This window comes from Stegostoma tigrinum, chromosome 46 (assembly GCF_030684315.1).
Source record: "Stegostoma tigrinum isolate sSteTig4 chromosome 46, sSteTig4.hap1, whole genome shotgun sequence".
Classification (NCBI taxonomy): domain Eukaryota; kingdom Metazoa; phylum Chordata; class Chondrichthyes; order Orectolobiformes; family Stegostomatidae; genus Stegostoma; species Stegostoma tigrinum.
This window is the reverse complement of record NC_081399.1, coordinates 9,324,937-9,352,884: the sequence shown is the minus strand read 5'-3', so window position 1 is coordinate 9,352,884 and position 27,948 is coordinate 9,324,937. Positions and strand designations below refer to the sequence as shown.

The window sequence follows — 27,948 nt, the reverse complement described above, 5'->3', positions numbered from 1 at the left end:
GGGACAGCTCACTCTGCGACTCCCTCATTTGCACCACATTCCCCACCAACCCCAGCATACCTGGCACCTTTCCCTGTAACTGCAGGAAGTGCTACACATGCCCCCACGCCTCCCCATATCCGAGGCCCAAGACAAACTTTCCAAATCCGAGAGGGATACTACTGTACATCCTCCAACCTGGTCTACTGTATCCGTTGTTCCCGACGTGGCCGCCTCTATATCGGCAAGACCAAGCGCAGACTTGGTGACCAAATCACCGAGCATCTGCGCTCCGTACGCTATAATTGACACCTTCTGGTTGCCAACCAATTTAAGAACCCCTTGCACTCCCACTCCCAAGGCTGACATGCCCATCGGGGGACCTCCTCCAGTGCCACAATGACGCCACCCACAAACACATATTCCACGCCGATGGCCTAAGCATGGAATTCACCGGCTTTAAAATCTCCCTACCCGACCCGGCCACATCCTACGTCCAACCCACCCTCTCATCCCCGCCTCCTTGACCTGACACAACCTGTCCATCTTCTCCCCCACCTAACCGCCTCCTTCTATTGACCAATCCCCAGCATCCCTAATTCACCATCCCACCTACATTCCCCCAGCCTCACCCCCCTCCCTATTTATTCCCCAGCTCCCTTTGCCCTCCCCAGCCCTGAAACGTCAGCTTTCCTACTCCTCTGATGTTGCCTGGCCTGCTGTGTTCCTCCAGCTCCACACTGTGTTATCACTAACTCCAACACCAAATGGAGGCATACACTCACCATGAACCTCGAGGTGAATATTTCTATGAAACTCATCTTTCAAGCCATACTTAATAACAACACGGTACCAGCCGGAATCGGCGTAGCGGAGGTGGTGAATGGTTAGCGAAGTATTGACGTAGAGTTCCACCCGACATCTGTAAGCTGAATTGCAGACAATGTCAATGTGAGGGTACCACTTGCAAATGTTGGTGGCTTGGGTCCCAGGGGAACTGCTGAAAGACCACTGAATGAAGGTTACATTTTCCTTCAGGCCACCAGGCAAAGTCACTTTTCCATTTTGGACAGCTTCCATTGTGACTGTGTGAATTGATTTACCCTGAGTCTGACCTGCGAAAGCAGAAAGACAAGGAGCAATCAGAAGAGATGAGGAGGGATCAAAAGGTGGGCACAGGCAGGTGCTGAATGGGGGAAGGTGGGATGAGGGGAGGGAGTGGGAGGAGAGGGGATGGAGTGATAGGAGAGGGACGGCAGGGTAGAAAGAGGAGAGAAGATGGAGGAGTGGGGGGACGGCAAGGAAGGGGAGTGGGTAGGAGTGGGAGAAGGGGAAGGGGGGCAACGGGGATGGACGAAGACATGGGGAGAGGAGGGGAAAACGGGGAGAGGGGATGGGATGGAATGGCAGGGCGGGGAGGGGAGTGGGTGGAGAAGGGGGGGAGGGCGGAGAAGGGGAGGGGGTAGGGGGGGGATTGAGAGAACCCGACCCCTTCCCCCACTCTGTGATCGTTTCCCCTTTCACGCACTTTGACCCCTTTGCCCCTCACCTTTCTGGAGCAGCAGCAAGTGGAGGAGAAGAGCGGCTCCTGCCGCCCCCATCAGGCGGATTCTCAAACGAACGGATCCTCGAGCTCAGCGAACCTCACAGAAACACCCCGACATCCTCCAATCACAACCCGGCGCAAAGGCCGGCTCCTCCAATCAGAGGAGCCCAGAGCTACACGTGATGAGGGGCTCGCGCCGCCGCGCGGAACCGAGCAACGGCCACGGTCACGTGACCACGCTCACCGAGGGAAGGAGACAACGTCCAACCCCAGAGTCACTATTCCCAGAGTGACCAGCCCCAGAGTGACCAACCCCAGAGAGTGACCAACCCCAGAGTTACTATTCCCAGAGTGTGACCAACCCCAGAGTGACCAGCCCCAGACAGTGACCAACCCCAGAGTTACTATTCCCAGAGAGTGACCAACCCCAGAGTTACTATTCCCAGAGAGTGACCAACCCCAGAGTGACCAGTCCCAGAGAGTGACCAACCCCAGAGACAGTGACCAATCCCAGAGTTACTATTCCCAGAGAGTGATCAATCCCAGAGAGAGTGACAAACCCAGAGTTACTATTCCCAGAGAGTGATCAATCCCAGAGAGTGACCAATCCCACAAAGAGTGACCAACCCCAGAGTTACTATTCCCAGAGAGTGACCAACCTCAGAGAGAGTGACCAATCCCAGAGTTACTATTCCCAGAGAGTGATCAACCCCAGAGTTACTATTCCCAGAGTGATCAATCCCAGAGAGAGTGACAAACCCAGAGTTACTATTCCCAGACAGTGATCAATCCCAAAGAGTGACCAATCCCACAAAGAGTGACCAACCCCAGAGTTACTATTCCCAGAGAGTGACCAACCCCAGAGAGTCACCAATCCCAGAGTTATTATTCCCAGAGAGTGACCAATCCCAGAGAGAGTGACCAATACCAGAGTTACTATTCCCAGAGTGATCAATCCCAGAGACAGTGACCAACCCCAGAGTTACCATTCCCAGAGACAGTGACCAACCCGAGTTACCAATCCCAGAGACAGTGACCAATCCCAGAGTTACTATTCCCAGAGAGTGATCAATCCCAGAGACAGTGACCAACCCGAGTTACCATTCCCAGAGACAGTGACCAACCCGAGTGACCAACCCCAGAGACAGTGGCCAACCCCAGAGACAGTGACCAACCCCAGAGTTACCAATCCCAGAGACAGTGACCAACCCGAGTGACCAACCCCAGAGACAGTGGCCAACCCCAGAGACAGTGACCAACCCCAGAGTTACCATTCCCAGAGACAGTGACCAACCCGAGTTACCATTCCCAGAGACAGCGACCAACCCCCGAGTTACCAATACCAGAGAGAAAGACCAACCCCAGAGTTACTATTCCCAGTGACCAACCCGAGTTACCATTCCCAGAGACAGCGACCAACCCCCGAGTTACCAATACCAGAGAGAAAGACCAACCCCAGAGTTACTATTCCCAGTGACCAACCCGAGTTACCATTCCCAGAGACAGCGACCAACCCCCGAGTTACCAATACCAGAGAGAAAGACCAACCCCAGAGTTACTATTCCCAGTGACCAACCCCAGTTACCATTCCCAGAGACAGCGACCAACCCCCGAGTTACCAATACCAGAGAGAAAGACCAACCCCAGAGTTACTATTCCCAAAGTGACCAACCCGAGTTACCATTCCCAGAGACAGCGACCAACCCCCGAGTTACCATTCCCAGAGACAGCGACCAACCCCCGAGTTACCAATACCAGAGAGAAAGACCAACCCCAGAGTTACTATTCCCAGTGACCAACCCGAGTTACCATTCCCAGAGACAGTGACCAACCCCCGAGTTACCAATACCAGAGAGAAAGACCAACCCCAGAGTTACTATTCCCAAAGTGACCAACCCGAGTTACCATTCCCACAGACAGTGACCAACCCGAGTTACCAATCCCAGGGAGAAAGACTAACCAGAGTGGCCATTCCCAGAGAGAAAGACCAACCCCAGTTACCATTCCCAGAGACAGCGACCAACCCCCGAGTTACCATTCCCAGAGAGAAAGACCAACCCCAGAGTTACTATTCCCAGTGACCAACCCGAGTTACCATTCCCAGAGACAGCGACCAACCCCCGAGTTACCATTCCCAGAGACAGTGACCAACCCGAGTTACCATTCCCAGAGACAGCGACCAACCCCCGAGTTACCATTCCCAGAGAGAAAGACCAACCCCAGAGTTACTATTCCCAGTGACCAACCTGAGTTACCATTCCCAGAGTGACCAACCCCAGAGTTACCATTCCCAGAATGACTAACCCCAGAGTTACTATTCCCATAGACAGTTACCATTCCCAGAATGACTAACCCCAGAGTTACTATTCCCATAGACAGTTACCATTCCCAGAGTGACCAACCCCAGAGTTACTATTCCCATAGACAGTTACCATTCCCAGAATGACCAACCCCAGAGTTACTATTCCCAGTGACCAACCTGAGTTACCATTCCCAGAGTGACCAACCCCAGAGTTACCATTCCCAGAATGACTAACCCCAGAGTTACTATTCCCATAGACAGTTACCATTCCCAGAGTGACCAACCTGAGTTGCCATTCCTAGAGACAGTGACCAGTCCCAGAGAGTGACCAACCCCAGAGTTACAATTCCGAGAGAAGTGACCGACCCGAGTTACCATTTCCAGTAACAGTGACCACCACGAGTTACCATTCCCAGCGACCAACCTCAAAGTTACCATTCCCAGAAAGAGAGGCCAACCCCAGATTTACCATTCCCAGTGGCTGTGACCAACCTCAGAAGGTGATCATCCCTCGAGTTACCATTCCCAGAGTCAGTGACCATGCGCAGAGTTACCATTCCTGGGGAGAGTGACCAAACCCAGAGTGACCATTCCCAAAGAGCGTGACCATCAGCAAAGAAACCATCCACAGCTAGAGTGGCCATCCCCAGAGTGACAATTCCCAGCAAGTGACCAACGCCAGTGAGAGTAACTGTCAGCAGAATAGCATCCTCAGTGAGACTGACCATATAGAGATTGACCAATCCTAGAGAGAGTGATTATTCACAGCGAAAGAGTGGCCAGAGTATTGATCAACCCTAGAGAGTGACCTTCCCAGAGAAAGAGTGACTATCAGCAGAGTGACCAACCACACAGTGACTATCTCAGAAAGAGTGACCATCCCAGAATGACCAACCCCAGCAAGTGACCATTCCCCCGACCAACAGCAGTGACCATCACCAATGATTGGTTAACCTCAGACAGAGTGACCAACCACACTGAGAGTGACCATTCCCAGAAGGTGACCACCCCCAGAAAGTGTGGCCGTCAGCAGAGCGACCATCCCTAGAGAGCTACCATCACTACTGACCATCCCTAGAGAGTGCCCATCAGCAGACTGACCATCCCTAGAGAGTGACCACCCCCAGAGAGAGTGATCATCAGTAGAGTGCCCATCCCTAGTGAGGGAGGGACCAACCTAGAGACTGACCAGCCCAAGACAGCGACCATCCCCAGACAGTGACCAACACTAAAGAGAGGGACCAGCCCAGCGAGACTGACCAGCCCCAGAGTTACCATCCCCACAGACACTGACCAATCCTATAGTTACAATTCCGAGAGAGTGACCAACCCCAGAGATAGTGACCAACTTCAGAGTTACCATTCCCAGAGAGAATGACCAACCCCAGAGTTACCATTCCCAGCGAGAGTGACCTGCCCCAGAGTTACCATCCCCAGAGACAGTGACCAAACCCAGAGTTACCATTCCTGGTGAGGGAAGACCAATCCCAGAGAGTGATCACCCCGAGACAGTGACCATCAGCAGTGCGACCATCCCCAGACTGCGACCAACCCTAAAGAGAGGGGCCAACCCCAGCATGAGTGACCCGCCCCAGAGTTACCATTCCCACAGACAGTAACAACCCCAAAGTTACCATTCCTAGAGAGTCACCAACCCCACAGAGTGTAACCAACCCCTGAATAACCATTTCCAGGGAGAGTGACCAGCCTCAGAGCAACCATTCCCAGAGAAAGTGATCATCAGCAAAGAAACCATCCCCGGATACAGACAATCAGCAGTGACCATCCCTTGCAAGAGAGTGACCAATCCAGGAGAGACTGACCATCAGCAGAGTGCCCTATCCTAAACTGAGTGACTAACCCTAAAGAGACGGACCAGCCCCCGCAAGAGTGACGAACCCCTGAGAAAGAGTGACCATCAGCAGATTGACTATTACCAGAGTGTGACCATTAGTACAGTGAATGTCCCCAGAGAGAGTGACCAACCTGAATGACCATCCCCAGTGTGGGAGACCATCCCCGGAGTGATCAACCCTAGGGACAGTGACCATCCCCAAACAGAGCAACCAATCCCAGACAGAGAGAGTGACCATCCTTCAAGCCAGGGTGAGAATGGCGAGATCCAGAGGAACCATTTTCAGTGACAGTAATCACACCCCAGAGACCATTCTCTGAGATACCATTCCACAGACTTTACATCCCCAGTAACCAATTTCAGACAGTGACAACACTACAGACCATCCTTAGAGATTTCATCTCATAGAGTGACTAACGCAGAGAGTGACCACACCTGCCATGACTACACCAAAACTATCCTTAGAGATACCATTCTACACAGAGATAATTCCCAGAGAATTACCATACCCACAGAGTGACCATTCTCAGCGGCGACCTCCCAAGAGTGACTAACCCACAGTCATCATCGTCGGAGTATGATCACCCCCACAGAGTGACCAACACCATACAGTAAGAACTCAACAGTGACCATCCAGATTGTAACCATCCCCAGACTGTGACCATCCCCAGTGTGAGTGACTGCTCCCAGAGAATGACCAACCATGACAGCGACTATCCCCACAGAGTGACTATCCACACAGTAAACACCCCTAAAGACTGACCATCACCAGAGAGTAACCAATGCAACAGTGACCATGCAAAGTGACCACTCTCCCCCAGTGTCCATCCTGAGGATGAACATCCCTAGTGAGTGCCCACCCCCAGAGTGACCATCCTCAGATGTGACAATCCCCACAGGGAATAATGACCCCTAGAGGGAGTGACCACCCAATGACAGTGAACTTATCCCAGTGACGAGAATGACCAGCCATGGAGAATGACTATAACAACAGCATGACCACACCTAAAGAGTGGTCACCACTGTAGACTGACTGCCCCAGTGATCAACCCCAGAAACTGACCACACTGAATAGCCATCCACTAGAGTGACCTGCCCCTAGAGAGTGGCCACCCCAGAGAGTGACCTTAGGGAGTGAACATCCCAAGGGAGTGACCATCCCCAGAGAGAATCCATCAGAAAATGACCACCTGCAAAGACTGACCAGCCCAGAGTGACCACCCGTATGATCAGCCTCAGTGACCGCACCCAGAATAACCACAGTTGCCAATTCCAAAGTGACCATGAGAATGACCATTCACTCAGTGACCATCACAGAGTGAGCAGCACAGAATGATCATATAGTGACCAGTGATGATCTACAGAGAGCGACCGCCAGGAAGTTACCATTCCCGATGAGAGGCAATTAGACAGTGAGCATCATAGTGACGAGCCCCACAGTTTTCTTAACCAGTAGTGACGACCAGAAGGTGAACAGCCTGATACAGTGGTAATAGAGAGTGACCACCAGACAGTAACTACGCCAACAGAGTGAGCAACAGACAGTGACTATCGAGAATGACCACTTCCAGAGAAGGCTGTCTGGAGTGTGACATTCCCCAGAGACCATTGGGAGACACTAAACACACAGAGCAATCACTGGCAGAGTGACCTCAAACCAGGGAATCCAACTGTTACAAATCAAAGCAGAAAATCCAATATCTATCCCTCAAACCCCAAAGCTCAATCCTGACATCTCAAACTCCAAAACCCAATCCTGACACCTCAAACCCTCAAAACCCAATCCCAACAGCTCAAAATGGAAAACCCAATCCCAAAACTCAATCCTGAGAACTTAAATCGGATAACCCAATCCTGACACCTCAGTCAAGAAAATTCAATCCCCAATTTGCACAACCTGCTTCTTTCCAGGCCTGACTCTCTCTGGATCTGACCAATGCCATAGTGTACCCTTTGGTACCTGACCTGAACACTGGAATAGACGCAAAGTTCTGAATGAAACTTTCAAGAACTGACTATCCTGACCTTAGTTATGTTCTGACCTTCACCGACCTCCCTTAGCCCCTCTGCCTCATTCAAACCTTTTACTCCAGATTCAACCCCCTAAGCCAACCTTCTGGATCTGACCCCCTGAGTCAACACTCTTGACCTGTAATGCCAGAACTGACTCCCCTCCGCTCCCCAGACCCAGCCCTCTGTACACACCAGTGCCTCGGACTCACACGGGGCAGCACGGTGATTCAATGGTTAGTACTGCTGCCTCACAGCACCACGGACCCCGGTTCGATTCCACCCTCAGGGACATGTCTGTGTGGAGTTTGCACATTCTCCCCGTGTCTGCGTGGGTTTCCTCCAGGTGCTCCGGTTTCTTCCCACAGTCCAAAGATGTGCAGAGCAGGTGGATCAGCCATGATAAATTGTCCGTTGTGTTCAGGGACACGTAGGTTAGGTGGGTTATAGGGGAATGGGTCTGGGTGGGATGTTCTGAGGGTCGGTGTGGACTTATTGGGCCTAGGGGCTGTAGGGCTTCTGTCTATGACATTCAAATCCAACTCTCCCATACTACACTTTGTAGAACTAATGCCCCGAACAGACAACTCCAAACTGAGTCCAATACAGCAATAAAAGTTGGTGCCAGATCCAAGACCAAAACTTCATCCTGATACCCATCAGAGGTTTGAAAACGGGTCACAACTGTCTATACATCAACAACCAACTACTGCTGCAAACAATCTCCTGACATGCTCAGTGAGGCAAGACACAGAATCCCATTTCTCAAATGTAGTTTTGGTTTTACTGATAAGAGCTGCTCAGGGGCCACAGATGTGATGCTTCCAAGCAGCTGCCATTCCATTCTGTCAGACAGTTACATAGCTTTGGCTCCAGGTTGTGTTTCTTGGTGAGGTTCATTTCAAGTTTAAGGCCATCTTTCTGGTGGTTCAGTTGGTTCCAAACTGCACAATTGAATGAGTTGGAGGGAGTTCTTTTCCCAAATCCTCGACAGTCTTTGAAATGTAGACTTTTTTCATGTGGTTCCAGATAATGGCAGCGCCCATGTTCCCTACTTCCCCCATGCACTCCCTTTCCCTCTGCTGTCTTTTATCCCCTCGAATCCACCGCAGTGGTGTTCATTGTGTTACGATCGTGCTGCAGTTCATAAATCTCCTCCGTGGCATTCCACTCCACAATCACAAAGTGATTGCCAAATAGCGCTCAGCTTCAATCAAGTTCTGGAGGAAAAGAAAAAGGAAGTGTGGATTTGAAAGTAAACTCAGTGAATGCTTAATGCTCAAGGAATTAAAACGATCCCTCCCTCCTCACGCCTCCGTCCACTGCTCTATCCCACACCGATACCTGGCTTTTCAGTCAGTAAACCCTGAAGCCCCTGACAGTCAATGTGATCCCATCTGAATGAAGAATAGTCATTGATATCTGGCCTTTAATGCACTCTCATTGCACTTGTGAACCCTGTGCAATTCTCTGTCACAGGACATGCGTCCTGGTCTTAGTAGAGCATGAAGACAGGAAGTGTGGTAGATAAACATGACACCTCACAACAGGTTGGGCTTAAAGTTGACAAGTTGGAGTAGCTTTGATTTGAGGAAGGGTGTTAGGGTGCGCGTGATCACCGGCAGATTGGCAAGGATCCAATCTGGAAAAATGAAAGCGCCACTGCACTCCTGCCTCCCAGTGCCCCAAACAAGTCTGAAGTGTAGGCTTGAATGTGATTACCTATCCTTCTTGAACTTGTGTGTGTTACTCCTATGGTGCTCAAAGTAGGGTACTGTGCCTGTGGCGGATTAAACCAAGCTGTGGATGGAAAATAGTAACAGTCAGTGATCCAGGAGTCACAAACAAAACCTCAGGCCACAGATGGTATCTGAAGAATACTCTCTCACACATATACAGAACCATTCACTCACCATGTGCACAAATGCACCCATGCTCTATCTCAAAGAGAATCTGTTATCTTTATGGGGTGAGTGATTGTGATAGGGACTGAGAGGGAGGGAAAGAAACAGGAATTGACTGCAAGTGTGTTTATTTGTGTGTGCAGATCTGCAGCTTCATGTCTTTGGTATTTTTGTATGTGTTGGAATATGTGGTGATAAGTGAGCGTCAATGTGTGTTTGAGTGCGCATTATGTGCATGAGTGTATCCATGTGCAAGTGTATGCTTGTGTCTGTTAGTGTATCTCCATGTGCACTTAAGTTTGAGAGTGTGTGTCTCAATGTGCAGTTGTCAGTGCATATGTGTGTACCTCCACATCTGCATATGGGTCTGTGTATGTGTGTGTGTACGTGTGTCTCCATGTCTGTGTATAGATATGTTTCTTCATGTATATGTGTATGTATATATGTGTGTCTCTATGCCTGTGTGTGGGTCTGTTTCTCCTTGTGTTTGTGTGAGTGTGTATGTGTGTGTCTCCATGTCTGTGTGTAGGTCTATTTCTCCTTATGTTTATGCATGCATACGTCACCTTGTCCTTCACACACTTTGTGCCAATTCATTCTCTTCCATTACCAACCACGGCAAATTGTGTCCCCTTTGTCAAGCTATTATTATCACCCTAAAACATAAACTTTTCCAAATAAGCCTTCCTATCCCCCAAATTAACAACATCAGATTTATATAAGCAGCTACCTCCAGGAGACATGCATGCATGAAATGTTAGGTGACATGTTTGGGAGCAAGATTTCTGGCACTGTATGCAGCCACCTCCACTGTTTTTACCATGACAGCAAGACATTATGTTGCAGCAAAATACCATGATAGTGTCTCCCTGTTTGCATGTGTGTTTGCACTGTTGAGTATCACAAAAAGGAACACATAACTGGGAAGCAGGTACATCTGGAGAGAAGAATGAGAAAATTCAGACACATGAAAAGCGAGGAGGATGCAATTCCAGGAAGTAAAGGAGGTACGTTCAGAGACAGGAGTGGGGGAATACAGACAGAGAGAGAGATAAAGCCAGATACAGGAGGGGCAAGTTTAGCATTAAGTGAGGGAAAACACAAAGAGTGGTTTAAATCCCATGATATGAGGAAGAAGGTAAATCCAGAGTGAGGCAGGGAAGAATCCAGAAGGGAGCAGGGATAAATTCAAAGTGAGGAGGGGTTAAATCTAGAGAGGAAAGGGTAAATCCAAAGTCAAAGAGATAAAAATTGGAGACAGAAAAAGAGGCCTACTAAAAACATAGTGCACAAAGATCCATGGTACTTGCCTCGTCTGCGTCGCAGAAACCACCTTACATCCCTGCACCAGAAGAAACAGGCACAAAGGAACAATACAAAGCTGCAGAAAAGGCTGAAGATACTAAGGACAACAATTGCCCAGATCGGGAATGCAAAATGGTCATCCCCTACAACAAACAATGAGAAAGATTCAGTATATTGCACAGAATTCAGTCCTGACCAATCATTGAGTAAAGCTCCATCTACTCAAACGGAATTTAAAGCTCCCTCCAAACTAGTGCCATCAAATACTCCCAGGACAGTTACAGCATATGGTGAGATACAGAGCAAACCTCTCTCTACTCTTTTAAACTGTAAGTAAAGCTGCCTCTACTCTTTTAAATGGAAAATAAAAACTGGAAGTAAAGACCTCTCTAGTCTTTTAAATGGAAAGCAATGTTACCTCTACACTGGCCCCATTAAACACTGCCATAACAGCTAAAGCATTAGCCTAGTAAAGTTTTCTCTACCTTAATAAACTGAAAGTAAAGCTTTCTCTACTCTTTTAAAATGAAAGTAAAGATTCTGCTGAGTTGTGCCTCTTAATCACTCACAGGACAGGTACAGCACGATACAGTACAAAGCTGCCTCTACACTGTCCCCATCAAACATCTAACAGCAGTATGGAACAAGGTTAGATATAAAGTTCCCATTACTGTTTTAAATTGAAAGTAAAGCTCTCTCTACACTGGCCACACTGAACAGTCCCAGGACAGGGATGGTGTGGGGTTATTTACAGAGTAAAGCTACCTCTATTCTTTGAATTTAAACCTCCTTTCATACTGCCCTATTTCAAACACTCCTGGGTTAGGTACAACAAGGGGTAAATGCAGAATAAAAGTTCTGCCGCCCCATCCTCATTAAACACTCCCAGGATGAGTACAGCACTAGATTAGTTACAGAGTAAAGCTTTCTCTAACTTTATCAACTGAAAGTAAAGCTTCCCCACTCACTTAAACAGAGTTTAAAACTCCCTCAACACTAACACTATCAAAAACTCCCTCAACACTGTCACTATCATAAACTCCCAGGGCAGATACTGCGTGGGATTAAAGAGTAAAGCTCCCTGTACACGGACTCCAACAAACACTCACAATGCAGGTTTAGCACATAGTTTAGATACAGAATAAAGCACCCTGTAAGCTTTTAAACTGAAACTAAAACTCCATTCACTCCTTCACAATGAAACTAAAACCCTCCAGGTTGTGTCCACATTGAATTATCCCAGGACAGGGCTATCATGGGTTAATACACAGTAACATAGAACATAGAACATTACAGCACAGTACAGGCCCTTCGGCCCTCGATGTTGTGCTGACCTGTCATACCAATCTGAAACCCATCTAACCTACACTATTCCACATACGTCCATATGCTTGTTCAATGACGACTTAAATGTACTTAAAGTTACCGAATCTACTACCGTTGCAGGCAAAGCGTTCCATTCCCTTACTACTCCCTGAGTAAAGAAACTACCTCTGACATCTGTCCTATATCTTTCACCCCTCAATTTAAAGCTATGCCCCCACGTGCTCGCCGTCACCATCCTGGGAAAAAGGCTCTCCCTATCCACCCTATCTAACCCTCTAATTACTTTATATGTCTCAATTAAGTCAAATCTCAACCTTCTCTCTAATGAAAAGCCTCAAGTCCCTCAGCCTTTCCTCATAAGACCTTCCCTCCATACCAGGCAACATCCTAGTAAATCTCCTCTGCACCCTTTCCAAAGCTTCCACATCCTTCTTATAATGCGGTGACCCGAACTGTACGCAATACTCCAAGTGCGGCCGCACCAGAGTTTTGAACAACTGTAGCATAACCTCTTGGTTCCAGAACTCGATCCCTTTATTAATAAAAGCAAAAACACTGTATGCCTTCTTAACAGCCCTGTCAACCTGGGTGGCAACTTTCAAGGATCTGTGTACATGGACACCGAGATCTCTCTGCTCATCTACACTACCAAGAATCTTACCATTAGCCCAGTACTTTGCCTTCCGGCTACTCCTACCAAAGTGCCATCACCTCACACTTGTCTGCATTAAACTCCATTTGCCACCTCTCAGCCCAACTCTGCAGCTTATCTATGTCTCTCTGCAACCTACAGCATCCTTCGTCACTATCCACAACTCCACCGACCTTAGTGTCGTCTGCAAATTTACTAACCCATCCTTCTACGCCCTCATCCAGGTCATTTATAAAAATGACAAACAGCAGTGGACCCAACACCGACCCTTGCGGTACACCACTAGTAACTGGTCTCCAGGATGAACATTTCCCATCAACTACCACCCTCTGTCTTCTTTCAGCAAGCCAATTTCTGATCCAAACTGCTATATCTCCCACAATCCCATTCCTCCGCATTTTGTACAATAGCCTACTATGGGGAACCTTATCGAACGCCTTGCTGAAATCCATATACACCACATCAACCAGTTTACTCTCATCTACCTGTTTGGTCACCTTCTCAAAGAACTCAATAAGGTTTGTGAGGCACGACCTACCCTTCACAAAACCGTGCTGACTATCCCTAATCAATTTATTCTTTTCTAGACGATTATAAATCCTATCTCTTATAACCTTTTCCAACACTTTACCAACAACTGAGGTAAGGCTCACTGCTCTATAATAACCAGGATTGTCTCTACTCCCCTTCTTGAACAGGGGAACTACATTTGCTATCCTCCAGTCGTCTGGCACTATTCCTGCAGACAATGACAAGTTAAAGATCAATGCCAAAGACTCGGCAATCTCCTCCCTGGCTTCCCAGAGGATCCCAGGATAAATCCCATCTGGCCCAGGGGACTTATCTATCTTCACGCTCCCTTTATTCTTTTAAATGGAAAGTAAAGTTCTTTTTACACCGTCCCCACCAATTGATCCCTGGCCAGGTTAGATACAGAGTAAGCTCCCTCAACAATGTCGCAAACAAACATTCTCAGGACAGGTACAGTATGGGATTAAATACAGAGTAAATCTTCCTCTACACTGTCCCCATCAAACACTCCCAGGACAGGGGCAGCACAGGGTTAGAAACTCAATAATGTTTCCTCTCCTCTTTTAAACTGAAACAAAAATACTAAGCATATTAAACCCTCCCAGGTCACGTGCTGCACAGGTTTACATATAAAGGAAAGCTTGCTCTACAGTGGCCTCAACACACACTCCCAGTCATATGGCACAAGGTTAGATTTAAAGTTCCCTAAACTCTCTTAAACTGGAAGTAAAGTTCTCTCTAAGCTGACCCCAATGAACGGTCCCAGAATAGGGACAACATGGGATTAGAACTTCATTGACTCTTATGAACAGAAAGTAAAAGTCTTTCTACTCTTTTTAACTGAATTTAAAGCTCCAACTACACTGGTCCCATCAAAAAAATACCTGGACAGGTTATAACAAGAGATTAAATATATAGTTTGATATACATTTGATAAGTTACATAGAGAAGGTCCCACTTTGTGTGCCTGTAAAACATTCTAAGACAAGTGAAACACGCGATTAGAGGGCAAGTAAATCTCTGACAACACCACAAGCATTAAAATATAAATATATAATTATAAATATGCCATCTCTACACTGTCCCCGTTAAACACTCTCAGGACAGGGCAGCATGGGATTAGATAGAGTAAAACCTCCTCTACTCTTTTGAAGCAAAGGTAAACTGAAAGTCAAGATTCTTCTGTGCAAACTGGAAGGATAGCACCTCATTTTCTGCTTGGAAACCCAGAAACCCTCAGGTCTCAATGTACAGTTCAATAATTTTAGAGTCTGAGCACCTTCGCTCATGTCCTTGCCCCAATGCCCACACACCAGGCCTTGTCATCACATGGGCTGCTACCACAAACAACTCAGCCACTTATAGTCCTCATTGTCAGCTACTGATACTTCCAGGCTGACCTTTGCCAATTCTTTTGACTACCCAACTGTTTCTCTCTCTCTCTCTGGCCTCCATTTTCATCCATCATTTACTTCTTCCCCCCCTCCCAGCTGCTTCTTCAGCATACATGCTAACCCTTTCTCAGCTACAATCAATTCTGAAGAACAGGCATTGGACCCAAATGTTAACTTCTGCTTTCTCTCCACAGATGCTGCCAGACCTGCTAAACTTTTCGAGCAATTTCTGTTTTTTGATCCTTTAACACCACTACTATCAAACCCCCTGGGCAATGTACAGCATGGGTTTAGATACAGAATAAATCCCTCAACAATGTCCCAAACAATCATTTCCAGAACAGGTATAGCACATGGTGAGATACACAGTAAAGCTCTCTCTACACTTGCTCCATCAAACACTCCTAGGACAGATACTACATTTGATAAGGTACATAGAGAAGGTCCCACTTTGTGTGCCTATAAAACATACCAAGACAAGTGAAACACGCGATTAGAGGGCAAGTAAATCTCTGACAACACCACATGCATTAAAATCTCAGTGAGTGGGTAAAGAACTGGGAAAAACAGAATAAATGATTCTCAATATTGTCCATTAAAGATTTTCCAGATCAGGCAAAGCACGTGATTACAGAGTGAGGAATGTTTACTTGACACCAATACAACAGTTATGGGACAGCTTTGATGCATATTACATTTTATTGAATGCTGTCCGAGAAACACTCAAATGGCACAAACAAAAAGAGGTTCAAATAATGATGGAAAAGGAAACCAAGTCCCAGATTGCTCATGTAAACAGAGGCGGAGTCACATTGACTCAGACCGATCGACCACCTTTAAGAGACAGTAAACCAAGACTAACCTGTGCTGCAATCTGGGTTTAAATCAATTGCCACACTATCTGAGCTGACAGCATTTGATGCAGTGCACTTGTAGAAGGATTGACCAACAGGAACAACCACTGACATCGCAACACTCAGCCTACTGCCATCATCTGAGATGTTGTGGTGTTTGTCGTTGACCACCTCAACTCCATGGGCCTGCCATTTGTAGGTGAGCTTTGTGCCTTCGGCTGTCTTACAATGGAGCCGGCAAGAAGCCTTATCTGCACCCATGCTGACTTGAATGCTAACGTTGGATACGGTTTCTGAAAAATACAGAAAATGGGTTGAAGGTCAAGTCACATAAAATCAATTTGAGGAGAGACAGAAAGACTCTACTTAATTTCAAACAGTCACTGGTGTCTCTTAGTTCTCTCCTTTCACAGGAGGAATCTGTACATTGGTGTCTCTTGGTCTGTCTCTCTTTCCAGTTACAGTCCAACAGGTTACCAGCGCCTCCGTATCATATCTCTCTCTCTCAGGGAGATATCTGTACACTGACTGGTGTCTCTCAGTCCCCCCTCTCTCTCTCTCAGGGAGATATCTGTACACTGACTGGTGTCTCTCAGTCCCCCCTCTCTCTCTCTCAGGGAGATATCTGTACACTGACTGGTGTCTCTCAGTCCCCCCTCTCTCTCTCTCAGGGAGATATCTGTACACTGACTGGTGTCTCTCAGTCCCCTCTCTCTCAGGGAGATATCTGTACACTGACTGGTGTCTCTCAGTCCCCCCTCTCTCTCAGGGAGATATCTGTACACTGACTGGTGTCTCTCAGTCCCCTCTCTCTCAGGGAGATATCTGTACACTGACTGGTGTCTCTCAGTTCCCCCCTCTCTCTCAGGGAGATATCTGTACACTGACTGGTGTCTCTCAGTCCCCCCTCTCTCTCTCTCAGGGAGATATCTGTACACTGACTGGTGTCTCTCAGTCCCCTCTCTCTCAGGGAGATATCTGTACACTGACTGGTGTCTCTCAGTCCCCTCTCTCTCAGGGAGATACCTGTACACTGACTGGTGTCTCTCAGTCCCCCCTCTCTCTCTCTCAGGGAGATATCTGTACACTGACTGGTGTCTCTCAGTCCCCTCTCTCTCTCTCAGGGAGATATCTGTACACTGACTGGTGTCTCTCAGTCCCCTCTCTCTCTCTCAGGGAGATATCTGTACACTGACTGGTGTCTCTCAGTCCCCTCTCTCTCTCTCAGGGAGATATCTGTACACTGACTGGTGTCTCTCAGTTCCCCCCTCTCTCTCTCAGGGAGATATCTGTACACTGACTGGTGTCTCTCAGTCCCCTCTCTCTCTCTCACGGAGATATCTGTACACTGACTGGTGTCTCTCAGTCCCCTCTCTCTCACTCAGGGAGATATCTGTACACTGACTGGTGTCTCTCAGTTCCCTGTCTCTCAGGGAGATATCTGTACACTGAATGGTGTCTCCAAGTCCCTTTTTCTCTCAAGGAGATATCTGTAGACTGACAGGTGTCTTTCAATTCCTCTCTCTCATGAAGATATCTGTGCAGTGACTGCTGTCTCTCATTCCCTCTTTCTGTCTGGGAGATATTTGTACACTGACTGCTGTTTCTCAGTCCCTCTCTCTCGGGGAAGGTCTGTATACTTATGGTGTCTTTCAGTTCCTCTCTCTCAAGGGCATAGCTGTAGGCATAAGAGATAACAAGGTGTAGAGCTGGAAGAACACAGCAGGCCAAACAGCATCAGAGGAGCAGGAAGGCTGACATTTCAGGCCTAGATCCTTCTTCAGGCTTCCCTTGTTATCTCAGATTCTCCAGCATCTGCAGTTCATACTACCTCTGAAACTATAGCTGTCGACATATTGTGTTTGTCTCTCTCTCTCTCTTTCTGACTGAGATTGTTGTACACAAACTAATGTCTCTCAGTCTCTCTCTAGAGAGAGATTGTTGCACACTGACTATGATCTCTCAATGCTTCTCTATCAACAACTATCTCCCTGAGATGGAGGGACTGAGTAGACATTAGTCAGTTTTCAGATATATTTGTTATTTAATTTTAAATTAGTTCTTTAATCAGGTAACTAAAAGCTGCTCTGTTTTGTTGTATTTACTTATAGTTATCTTTCCGAGTGACTCTCAGGTGAGGCTAGTTAACTAACAGTTGGTTTAATGCAGATCAGGGGCCTCTTGTGGTACAGTGGTAGTGTCCCTACCCCTAGACAGGGAGGCCTGGGTTCAAGTCTCACCTGCTGCAGAGATGCGAAATAACATCTCTGAACAGGTTGATTAGAAAAGTAAGCCGTAAATTTTAAAAAAAATCCAGTTTAGAACCAGTTCATGAGGCATACAATAAGGAGGCAATCTCAGTGCTACTTTGCTCGATGAGAGTGCTTTGGAGTTGTGTGAAAACAGAAAGCTAGGAGTGAAAGGGAGTATGTGAAACTGAAAGTGCGGTGCTCAGCTTCAGTTCGATCAGTTCAGAAGGCAACATGGTCCCAATGGAAACAGCCAACTGATAAGTAATACCTGTGGGTCTTTTCTTATAGTTTTTAAAAAGATATTAGCTTAAGTAATAATAGGGATTTCCGAAAATTGTTCGAAATGAAGAAGCTCCCTAGCTTAATTAAATTCTCTTGACTGGAGTAACTAGCTTAATCCAGAGAGAAGTCATGACAGTACACTGCAAAAGTGTGATGTGCTCCTCTTGTGCAACATGAGAAATGAGGAACGATGTATGCAGCAAGTATGACCAGCAGTAGCTAGTGTGGCCATCCAGTCACATGCAGTTGTCTATAAAGCCATGAAAATATTTAATTCCAGGTTAAATTTGGAACAATTTCACACAGGGAAAGGTCAGCATATGAATGGGTGGAGGCAGAAGGAGCTGCACAGTAAAGTGATGGAAGGTGTCAGGAACAGTGCTATCAAGCAGCACCTGCTCAGCAATAACGTGGGGGGGGGGGGGGGGGGGGGTGGGGGGGGATGCGAATGTGGCAACTTGCATTTACCTACCTTAATGTAAACAAGAATATTGCTGGGATGTGTCAATCAGACAGCACCCGATACCAAACCACATGAAGAAATAGCACGGATAGTTCAGCCAAGCTCAGATACAGCATGGGGTTAGATTCAGACTGAAGCTCCTGCTGTACTCTCCATCTCACATTTGCAACATCATTGCCCCGTGCTCCAATCTTAAGGGACCATAAGGAAAGTTGGAGAGGACACCTTTCCTTTGCCCACTGAGCAGTGTTAATTCTGTATATGTCAAAACATTGTAAATAAATCTGGCTAACTATTTTAGCACAATGAAGAGTGTACGAGGGCATGCCAGGAACAGCATCAGGCATACCTGAAGATGAGGTATCAATCTGGTGAAGCCACCAAATAGGACTACTTGCACACCAAACAGCGAAAGCAGCAAGTGACAGACAGAGCAGAGCTGAGCAATCCCACAACCAACAGATCTGATCTAAGCTCTGCAGTCCTGCCACATCCAGTCGTGAATGGTAGAGGGTAATTAAACAGCTCACTGGAGGAGGAGCCACCTCAAATATTCCCATCCTCAATGATGACAAAGGACAGCACATCAGTGCAAAAGATAAGGCTCAAGCATTCGCAGAAATCTTCAGCCAGAAGTGTTGAGTGGATGATCAATCTTGGCCTCCTCCTGTGGTCCCCAGCATTACAGATACCAGACTTTAGCCAATTCAACTCACTCCAGGTGATATAAAGAAATGGTTGGAGACACTGGGTACTGCAAAGGCTACAGGCCCTGGCAACATTCTGGCAGTGGTACTGAAGACTTGTGCTCCAGAACTTGCCGCTCCCCTAGCCAAGCTGTTCCAGTATAGTTACGACACTGGTATCTACCTGACAATGAGGAGAATTGCCCAAGTATATCCTGTACACAAAAAGCAGGACAAATCCAACCCGGCCAATTCCCATCCCATCAGTCTCCTCTCGACCATCAGTAAAGTTATGGAAGGTGTCAGTAACAGTGTTATCACACAGCACCTGCTCAGCAATAACCTGCTCAGTGACGCCCAGTTTGGGTTCCGCCAGGGCCACTCAGCTCCTGACCTCATTACAGCCTCGGTTCAAACATGGACAAGAGACCTGGAATCCAGAGGGTGAGGTGAGAGTGACAGCCCTTGATATCAAGGGTTCATTCGACCGAGTGTGGCGTCAAGGAGCCCTGGTAAAACTGGAAATAATGGGTATCGGGCAAATTCTCCGGTGGTTGGAGTCACACCTGACACTTAGGAAGTTGGTCGTGGTTGTTAGAGGTCAGTCATCTCAGCTCCAGGACATCTCTGCAGGAGTTCCTTGGGGTAGTGTCCTAGGCCCAACCATCTTCAGCTGCTTCATCAATGACCTTCCCTCCATCATAAGGTCAGAAGTGGGGATGATAGCCAATGATTATACAATGTTCAGCACCATTCATGACTCCTCAGATACTGAAGCAGTCCATGTTCACACACAACAAGATCGAGACACTTGGGCTGACAAGTAGCAAGTGACATTCGTGCCACACAAATGCTACGCGATGACCATCACTAATAAGAGACAATCTAACCACCACTCCTTGACGTTCAATGGTGTTACCATCATTGAATCCCCCACTAACAACATATGGGGGTTGCTACTGACCAGAAACTCAACTGGACTCACCACATTAACAGTGTGGCTAGAAGAGCAGGCTAGAAGCTAGGAATACTGCGGTGAGTAGCTCATCTCCTGTCTCCTCAAAGCCTGTCCACCATCTTCAAGGTACAAGTCAGCAGTGTCATGGAACGAGTGCAGCCTCAATAACAGTTAAGAAGCTTGACACCATCCAGGACAAAGCTGCCAGCTTGACTGGCACTACATCTATAGCATTCACTCCCTCCACCACCGACGCTCCGTAGCAGCAGTGTGTACTATCTATAACATGCACTGCAGAAATTCACCAAAGATCCTCAGACAGCACCTTCCAAACCCACGACCACTTCCATCTAGAAGGACAAGCGCAGCAGATATATGGGGTCACCATCACCTCCAAGTTCCTCACCATCCTTACTTGGAAATATATCACCATTTCTTCACTGTGGCTGGGTCAAAATCCTGGAATTCCCTCTTTAATAGCACTATGGGTCAACCTACAGCACATGGACTGCAGCAGTCCAAAAAGGTAGCTCACCACCACCTTCTCAAGGGCAACTAGGGATGGGCAAGAAATGCTGGCCAGCCAGAGATGCCCACATCCCACAAATGAATAAACAAAAAAGCCTACAAAAAGAAAACTGGCCCACCGCTTTGTGGAGCTGGAAGTTTAGGTGGACTTACTGTGAAGCTTCCACGATGTTAAGAATGTCACGGACAGTATGTTTAATGAGGTGGTCGTACCACGGGTGAGGATTACACAAGCAGAAAGGGAATAGGTGACCATCAGACAAAGTCAAAGGCCGAGAAGGAAAGGCAGGAAGTCCCCAGTGGTGATCCCACTCTCAAACAGGTAAATGTTTTGCATTCTGTTTGCCGGGGCGGGTAGGGGGCAGGAGAAAGCAGCATCAGCCAAGTCGCTGTGCTGCATAGAACGGGAGGAAAATGATCAGCATGGCTATAGTGATAGGAAATTCAATAGTAAGGGGTACAGACAGACACATCTGTAGCTGTAGATGTGAATGCAGGATGGTATGTTACCTCCCCGGTGCCAGGGTCATAGATGTCACAGATTGGCTATAGGACATTGTGGAGCATAGGTACTAACAACAACACAGGTAAACACAGGCATGAGGACCTGAAAGCTGAATATCGGAAGTTAGGAGATAAATTAACATGTAGCACCTCAAATGTGGATTACTCCCAATGCCACCTGCTCCTGAGAGCAGGAGTAAGAGAATAAATCAGATTAATACATGGCTGGAAAAATTGTATACCAGTTTACATTCTTGAGGTATTGGGACCGTTTCTGGTGAAGGTGTGACCTGTATAAGCCTGACTGGTTGCACCTGAGCAGAACTGGGACAAATATTTGAGCAGGCACTTAGCTAATTCCACTGGAGAGGTATATAAACAAAAATGGCAGGGGATGGAAACCAAAGTGTAGGCTCAGATGGGTCAGATTTAGATCAGGAAAAAGAAGATAAAAGATTAGTTAGGGATGCAGTCAGTGACTCAGAACGACAAAAAAAGCAAGGATTAAAAAGCTTACAGCAATGGAAATTGATACGGTTGTGCTCTTTATACTTCAATGCAAACAAGGCAAATGAACTAAGGGCACAAAAGATACTTAGTAGCACAATGTTGTTGCTTAATGGAAACCAGGTTAAAGGAGAAGCAAAACTGGTAGCTTATTATCTCTAGATACAGAGTTTTCAGGGAGGATAGTATGGGTGACAAAAAAGTTGGGGGTGGGTGGTGGGAGGGGGTGAGCAGCACAATTGGGATAAAAATCATTTCCAGTTGTCAGAAGGGATGATATATGACATGAGGCTTTATGGGTTGAACTCAGGAATAAAATAGGGGCAGTCACACTACTCGGAGAATATGAGAGTCCTAAATATTGAGAAGGAGATAGAAGAAGGAATAAGTAGACACATTTCTGCATAGGAATAAGAGGGCGATAATAGGAGGAAACTTGAAATACCCCAATATCAACTGGATTTCAAAATATACCAGGGGCATTGAGGGTGAAAAATTTATGTATTATTGAGGTTGTTGAATTTGGTTGGCTCGCCAAGCTGGTTTCTTGTTTCGCCGATGTTTCATTACCATGCTTGGTAACATCATCCCTGGGATAAAGGATAAATCAGTGGTAAACCAGTAAGAGGTGCTAAAAAGTGAGATCCTTAAGGCAGAAAGCAGGCAATGTGCCCTCCAAAGATAAGAATGGTATTGCTAAATCCAGAACGCCATTGTTGCCTAGAAAAATGCAGAAGATCAGACAGAAAGAGAAAGGTTGTGGTAATCATAAAAAACTCAACACTGCAGGCAGTCTAGAACTGTACAAAGAATACAGGGATCAAGTTTAAAAAAAACAAGGAAATCAAAAAGAGGGCATGACAAAACGTTAGCAAGCAAGATGAAGGAAAACTTTAAGATGCTTTACCAGTATATGTGGATAAATTGGCCAGGGCTAGATGGATTGTTCCCTAGGATGTTGAAGGAGGACAGAGAGGAAATAGCAGATGCTCTGAGGATTTTTTCCAACCTTCCCTCAACTCAGGTGAGGTGCCAGAGGACTGGGGGAGTGCAACTGTGCTTTCATTGTCTAAAAAAGGCAAGGACATGCCAAACAATTTCAGGCCTGATAGTTTTACTTTGCTGGTGGGAAAATTGTTGGAATCAATCCTGAGAGATCAAATAAACTACCATTTAGAAAGGTGTGGGCTAGTCCAAGATAGTCAGCATGGCGTTGTTGAGGGTTGTCACGCCTTACAGGTATGAATTCTTTGAGGAAGTGGCCAGGAGGATTGGTGAGGGTAGTGTGGTAGATGTTGTCTACATGAATTTCAGTCAGGCATTTGACAAGGTCCTACATGGCAGACTGGTCTAAAAAGTAAATTCCCATGGGATACAGAATAATGTGGCAAACTGGATCCAAAGTTGTCTTAGTAATAGGAAGCAAAGGGTGATGGTCAATTGTTGCCCTTCTGAATGAAAAGTAATGTTTTGCAGGGCTTGGTGTTGGGATTCCTGCTGTTTGTTTTACACATTAATGATTTGGGCTTGAATATGGGGGGGCACAATTGGGAAATTTGTAAATGACACAAAAATTGGCTGTGTAATGGACAGTGTACAGGATCGCTGTATGATCAAAAATGATAGAGATGAGTTGGTGAGGTTGGCAGGAAAATGGCAGATGGTGTTCAACTCTGATAAGTGTGAGGTAATCCATTTGGAGAGGTTACACAGTAAAAGAGAATCCACAATGAGTGGGAATATGCTGAGAGTAAGAGATCTAGGTATACAAGTTCATAGGTCCCTAAAGGTAGCAGTAACAGGTACATAAGGTTGTAAAGAAAGGACATGGAATACTCTCCTTCATTGGCAGAGGTATAGAATACAAAAATAGGGGTTTAATGATGACATTTTGTAAGTCACTGATGTGGCCACAATGGAGTATTATGTGCATTTGTGGTCACTACATTATACGAGGAAATAATTGCTCTGGAGAGAGTGCAGAGAAGATTTACTAGAATGTCGGCAGGGCTGGAGAATTGTAGCTATGAGAAGAGATAGGAGAGGTTGGGGTTGTTTTCCTTGGAATACAGAAAGCTGAGGGATGACATGATTAAGGTATAATGTGGATTACAAAACTGCGCACATTATTCTAGTTGATACCTCATCATTGCTTTATACAGCTCCACCATAACCTCTCTACTCTTAAATTCCGTGCCTTGGCTAATAAATGCAAGCGTCTTATGTGCATTCTACACTTCATCTATCCCACTACCTTAAGGTCACTCTGATCCTTGGTGCTTTCCAGGGTCCCACCTTTCATCACGTATTTCCGTGCCTAGTTAGTCCAGCCCACATGTCAAACTTATCCAGACTGAATTCCATTTGCCACTGATCAGCTCATCTGATCAGTCATTTATATCTTTCCCTAAGGCTATCCTCCTCAATGCCTACCACCCCACCAATTTTTCTTTCATCCGCAAGCATATTGATCAACCCTCCCATATTCAAGTCTAAATTATTTGTATATAAGATAAACAACAAGGGCCCCATACTGAGCCCTACGGCACCTGAGTGGACATTGGCTTCCAGTCACAAAAACACCCCTTGTCAATTACCTTCTGCTTCCTGCCACTCAGCCAATTCTGGATCCAATTTGCCAAATTTCCTGAGATCCCACAGGCTCTTAACTTCACTATCAATTTCCCATGTGGGACCTTAGCAGAGCTTTGCTGAAATTCAAGCATACCACATTAAAAGGATAGGTCTCATTGACATACGTGTTGACCAAAAGCATGCAGTTTGTTCTTGATTAATCTCTGCCTCTTCAAATGCATATCAAGTCTGTCTCTCAGAATTGCTTTCAATAGTTTCCCATTACCAAGGTTAGACTGACTAGCCCGTAGTCTCCTGGTTAAAAGAAAATGGGAGTGGAGATAGAGGAATGGCTTGTCATTACCTTCCAATTATCCTTAAAAAAATGGCAGTTGTGACAACCTTATTCAAGAAAGGGTGTCAAGATATTGTTGGTAACTACAAGATAGTCTATCTAAAATCAGCAGTGAGTACGATTTGAAAAAAATATGATAGGGATGGGGAGAGATGGTTGGAAATGACCAGACACTGAGAAGCTTTTAATTAATTCAGGACAGACAGTACAGGCTTGTGAAAGACAGTTCATGTACAATTAACCAAATTTAATTTTTGGTTAAGTTAGAGAGAACATTTATGAAATCAATGCAGTGGGTGGTATCTGTACAGCTTTTAATAAAGTGTTTGACAAAGTACAGCATAAATGGCTAATTTACAAAACTGAGGCACTGGAATAGGATGGTCAGTTTCAGTCTGGACAAAAAAAAAACTGGCTTCAGGGCAGAAAATATCAATTGTAGTAAATGGTTACCATTGACTTTCAACTCCAAACACAGCAGCTATAACAGCACATCAGAGGCTAGGAATACTGCAGCAAGTAACTCACCTTCTGTTTTCCCAAGGCCTAGCCATCATCTGCAAGGCACAAGTCAGGAGTGTGATGGAATACTCCCCACTTACGTGGATAGGTGCAGCTCCAATAATGCTCAAGAAACTTGACATAATACAGGACAAAGTAGCCTGCTTGATTAGCACCACACCTATAAATATCCACTCCTTCCATCACTAATATTCAGAGGCATTTCTATCTATAAAATACACTGCAAATATTCACCAAAGATCCTCAGACAGTACCTCTCAATCTTACGACCACTTTCATCTGGAAGGACAAGGGCAGCAGATACATGGGAATACCACCTCTTGAAAGATCCTCTCCAAGACACTCATCATCCCATCTTGGAAATGTATCGTTGTTCCTTCAATGCCGCTGAGTCAAAATCCTGGAATTCCTTTCCTAAGGACATTGTGGGTCAATCTATAGCACATGGACTGCAGCAGTTCAAGAAGGTAGCTTACTACCACCTTCAGGGCAACCAGGGATGGGCAATTAATGCTGGCCAGCCAGCAATGCGCACATCCCATAAGTGAATAAAACAAAACCTAAGTCATTATTGGTCCCTGCCTCTGGGCCAAGAGGCCTGGGTCCCACTTGTTCCAGGGGTGAGTGATAATATCTATGAACAGGTTGTTTAGAAAATATCTGAGTCATTAATGAATGCAGTGAATAGTTGAGGCTTGAACATAGATCACTGTGAGGCACATTAAACACATACAGCCAATTACCCATTATTCTGCCTGTTTCTTCCTGTTCGTCAATTTCCAAGCAGCTCAATAATTTGCCTAATTCTTACAGTTCACATGTTAGGTTACAATTGTTTTTATGAGGGAGTTTATCAAACTCTTTTTTGGATTTGAGGGATTTGGGCGTCCTTGTCCATGAATCTTAAAAAGCTAGCATCTAAGTTCAGCGTGTAATAGATAAGGCCAATGGAATATTGGCTTGTATTTCAAAGGGATTGGAGTAAAAAGGAGAGTTCTGCTTAAAGTACTTAAACTACATAAGATATTAATCAGATCACAGCTGGAATACTGTGAAGAGTTTTAACACCCTTTCTTAAATAAGCTATCCAGAACTGAACACAGTACTCCAGATGTGGTCTGACCAATGATTAGTAGAAGCATAGCATCACTTCCTTGTTTTTGTATACAATGCTTTGTTTTATAATAAACCCAAGGATCCTATAAGCCTTCTTAACAACCTGCCTGGACACCTTCAGAGAATTGCTCCTGTACTCACCTCAAAGTTGTACCACTGAGCCTGTATTGTCTCTGTGTTTCTTCACATTTGATATATATCCTCACATTTCTCTACTCTGAAATCCATTTGCAAGATGTCTGCTCATTTGGTGAAGTTGTTAATGCCCCTCTGAAGTCGTTCAGCATCATCATCACAATTCACTATTCTCCCTAGCTTAGTATCATCTGCAAATTTAGATACTTTCCCTCAATACCCATCTCCATATCATTTATATAAATCAGAAAAAACAAGGATCCCAACACTAATCTGTGGGAACACCACTTTCAACTGTCTCCTGTCTGAGAATTGTCCATCTATACCAACCCTCTGATTTCTATCTTTTAGCCAACTATTAATCCACGCTGTCAAGGACCCATTCATACCAAACATTTCTAATTGCTAACCAATCTGCCATGTGGCACCATATCGAGCACTTTCTGAAAGACTAAATATACAACATCCACACCACTAGCCTCATCCACTACCTGTGTCACTTTGTCAAGGAACTCATGGCCCTTGACAAAGCCATGCTGACAGTCTAGTATTAACTTATTTTTCTCAAAGTGTACATTTACCTTACCTTGTATTATGGCTTCCCTCAGTTTTCCCACTATTGATGTTAAGCTTGTAGGTCTGTAGTTTCCTGGGTTACACCTTGTCCCTTTCTGAAACCATGGTGTCACATCTGCAATCCTCCAGCCCCCTGGGTTCAGAGGGGCCTGGAAAATTTGTCAATGGCTCTGCAATTTGCTTCCTTACCTCTCTCAGCAATCTAGGATGCATCCCATCTGGGCCTCTCTCTCCTGCATTTGAAAGACTCTTCCTGATTTCTATTATTATTATTGTTTCTGTTTGCATCATATGCCTTTCTCTTGCACATTTTCTCATCAATTTCTTAAGCAATCTAGATTTGGATACCTTGTATTTATTTCTCATAGGTACGTACCAAGTTTGCACTCTGTTCGTCTCTCTTCTGAAATTCTCACATTTTTCATCCACTGTTTTGTCTACCAAAATGTGTTTCTCACCAACATACTCCAGCTCAAGTTTTAGACCCCTAAAATCTGCCCTTTTCAGTCTGTGATCCTAATCATTTACTGATTTTTATTCTTTTAGATCTTAATATTGAACCTTATTATGTTATAGAGTCATAGATTCATACAGCTCAAAAACAGACCCTTGGGTCCAACTTGTCCACGCTGACCAAACATCCCAATTTGACCGAGTCCCAGCAGGGAGGTGCTGGTGTTGGACTGGGGTGGACAAAGTTAGAAGTCACATGACATCAGGTTATAGTCCAATGGGCTTATTTGAAATCACATGCTCCTCCATGCCCCTCATGATTTTATAAACCTTTATAAGTTCACCCCTCAACCTCAGGCTTTCGAGGCCCCAGCCTCTC

The 27,948-nt window shown here is 45.9% G+C and overlaps 1 protein-coding gene across 1 annotated transcript; it reads left to right on the top strand.

Moving 5' to 3' along the window:
• The first annotated feature begins 1,707 nt into the window (after positions 1 to 1,707).
• LOC132207398 (uncharacterized) lies at positions 1,708 to 3,794 on the top strand. The gene is made up of 3 exons (XM_059642909.1): positions 1,708 to 1,814; positions 2,932 to 3,329; positions 3,442 to 3,794. The coding sequence occupies exons 1-3, from the start codon at positions 1,708 to 1,710 to the stop codon at positions 3,792 to 3,794; spliced, it is 858 nt and encodes a 285-aa protein (XP_059498892.1).
• The last annotated feature ends 24,154 nt before the right edge of the window (positions 3,795 to 27,948 follow it).

Coding starts and splice junctions, on each gene's coding strand:
- LOC132207398 (XM_059642909.1), top strand. CDS start 1,708: ATGAGGGGCTCGCGCCGCCGCGCGGAACCGAGCAACGGCCACGGTCAC. Junction 1,815..2,931: donor CCAGAGTCACTATTCCCAGA/GTGACCAGCCCC, acceptor TACCATTCCCAG/AGACAGCGACCAACCCCCGA. Junction 3,330..3,441: donor ATTCCCAGTGACCAACCCGA/GTTACCATTCCC, acceptor CCATTCCCACAG/ACAGTGACCAACCCGAGTTA.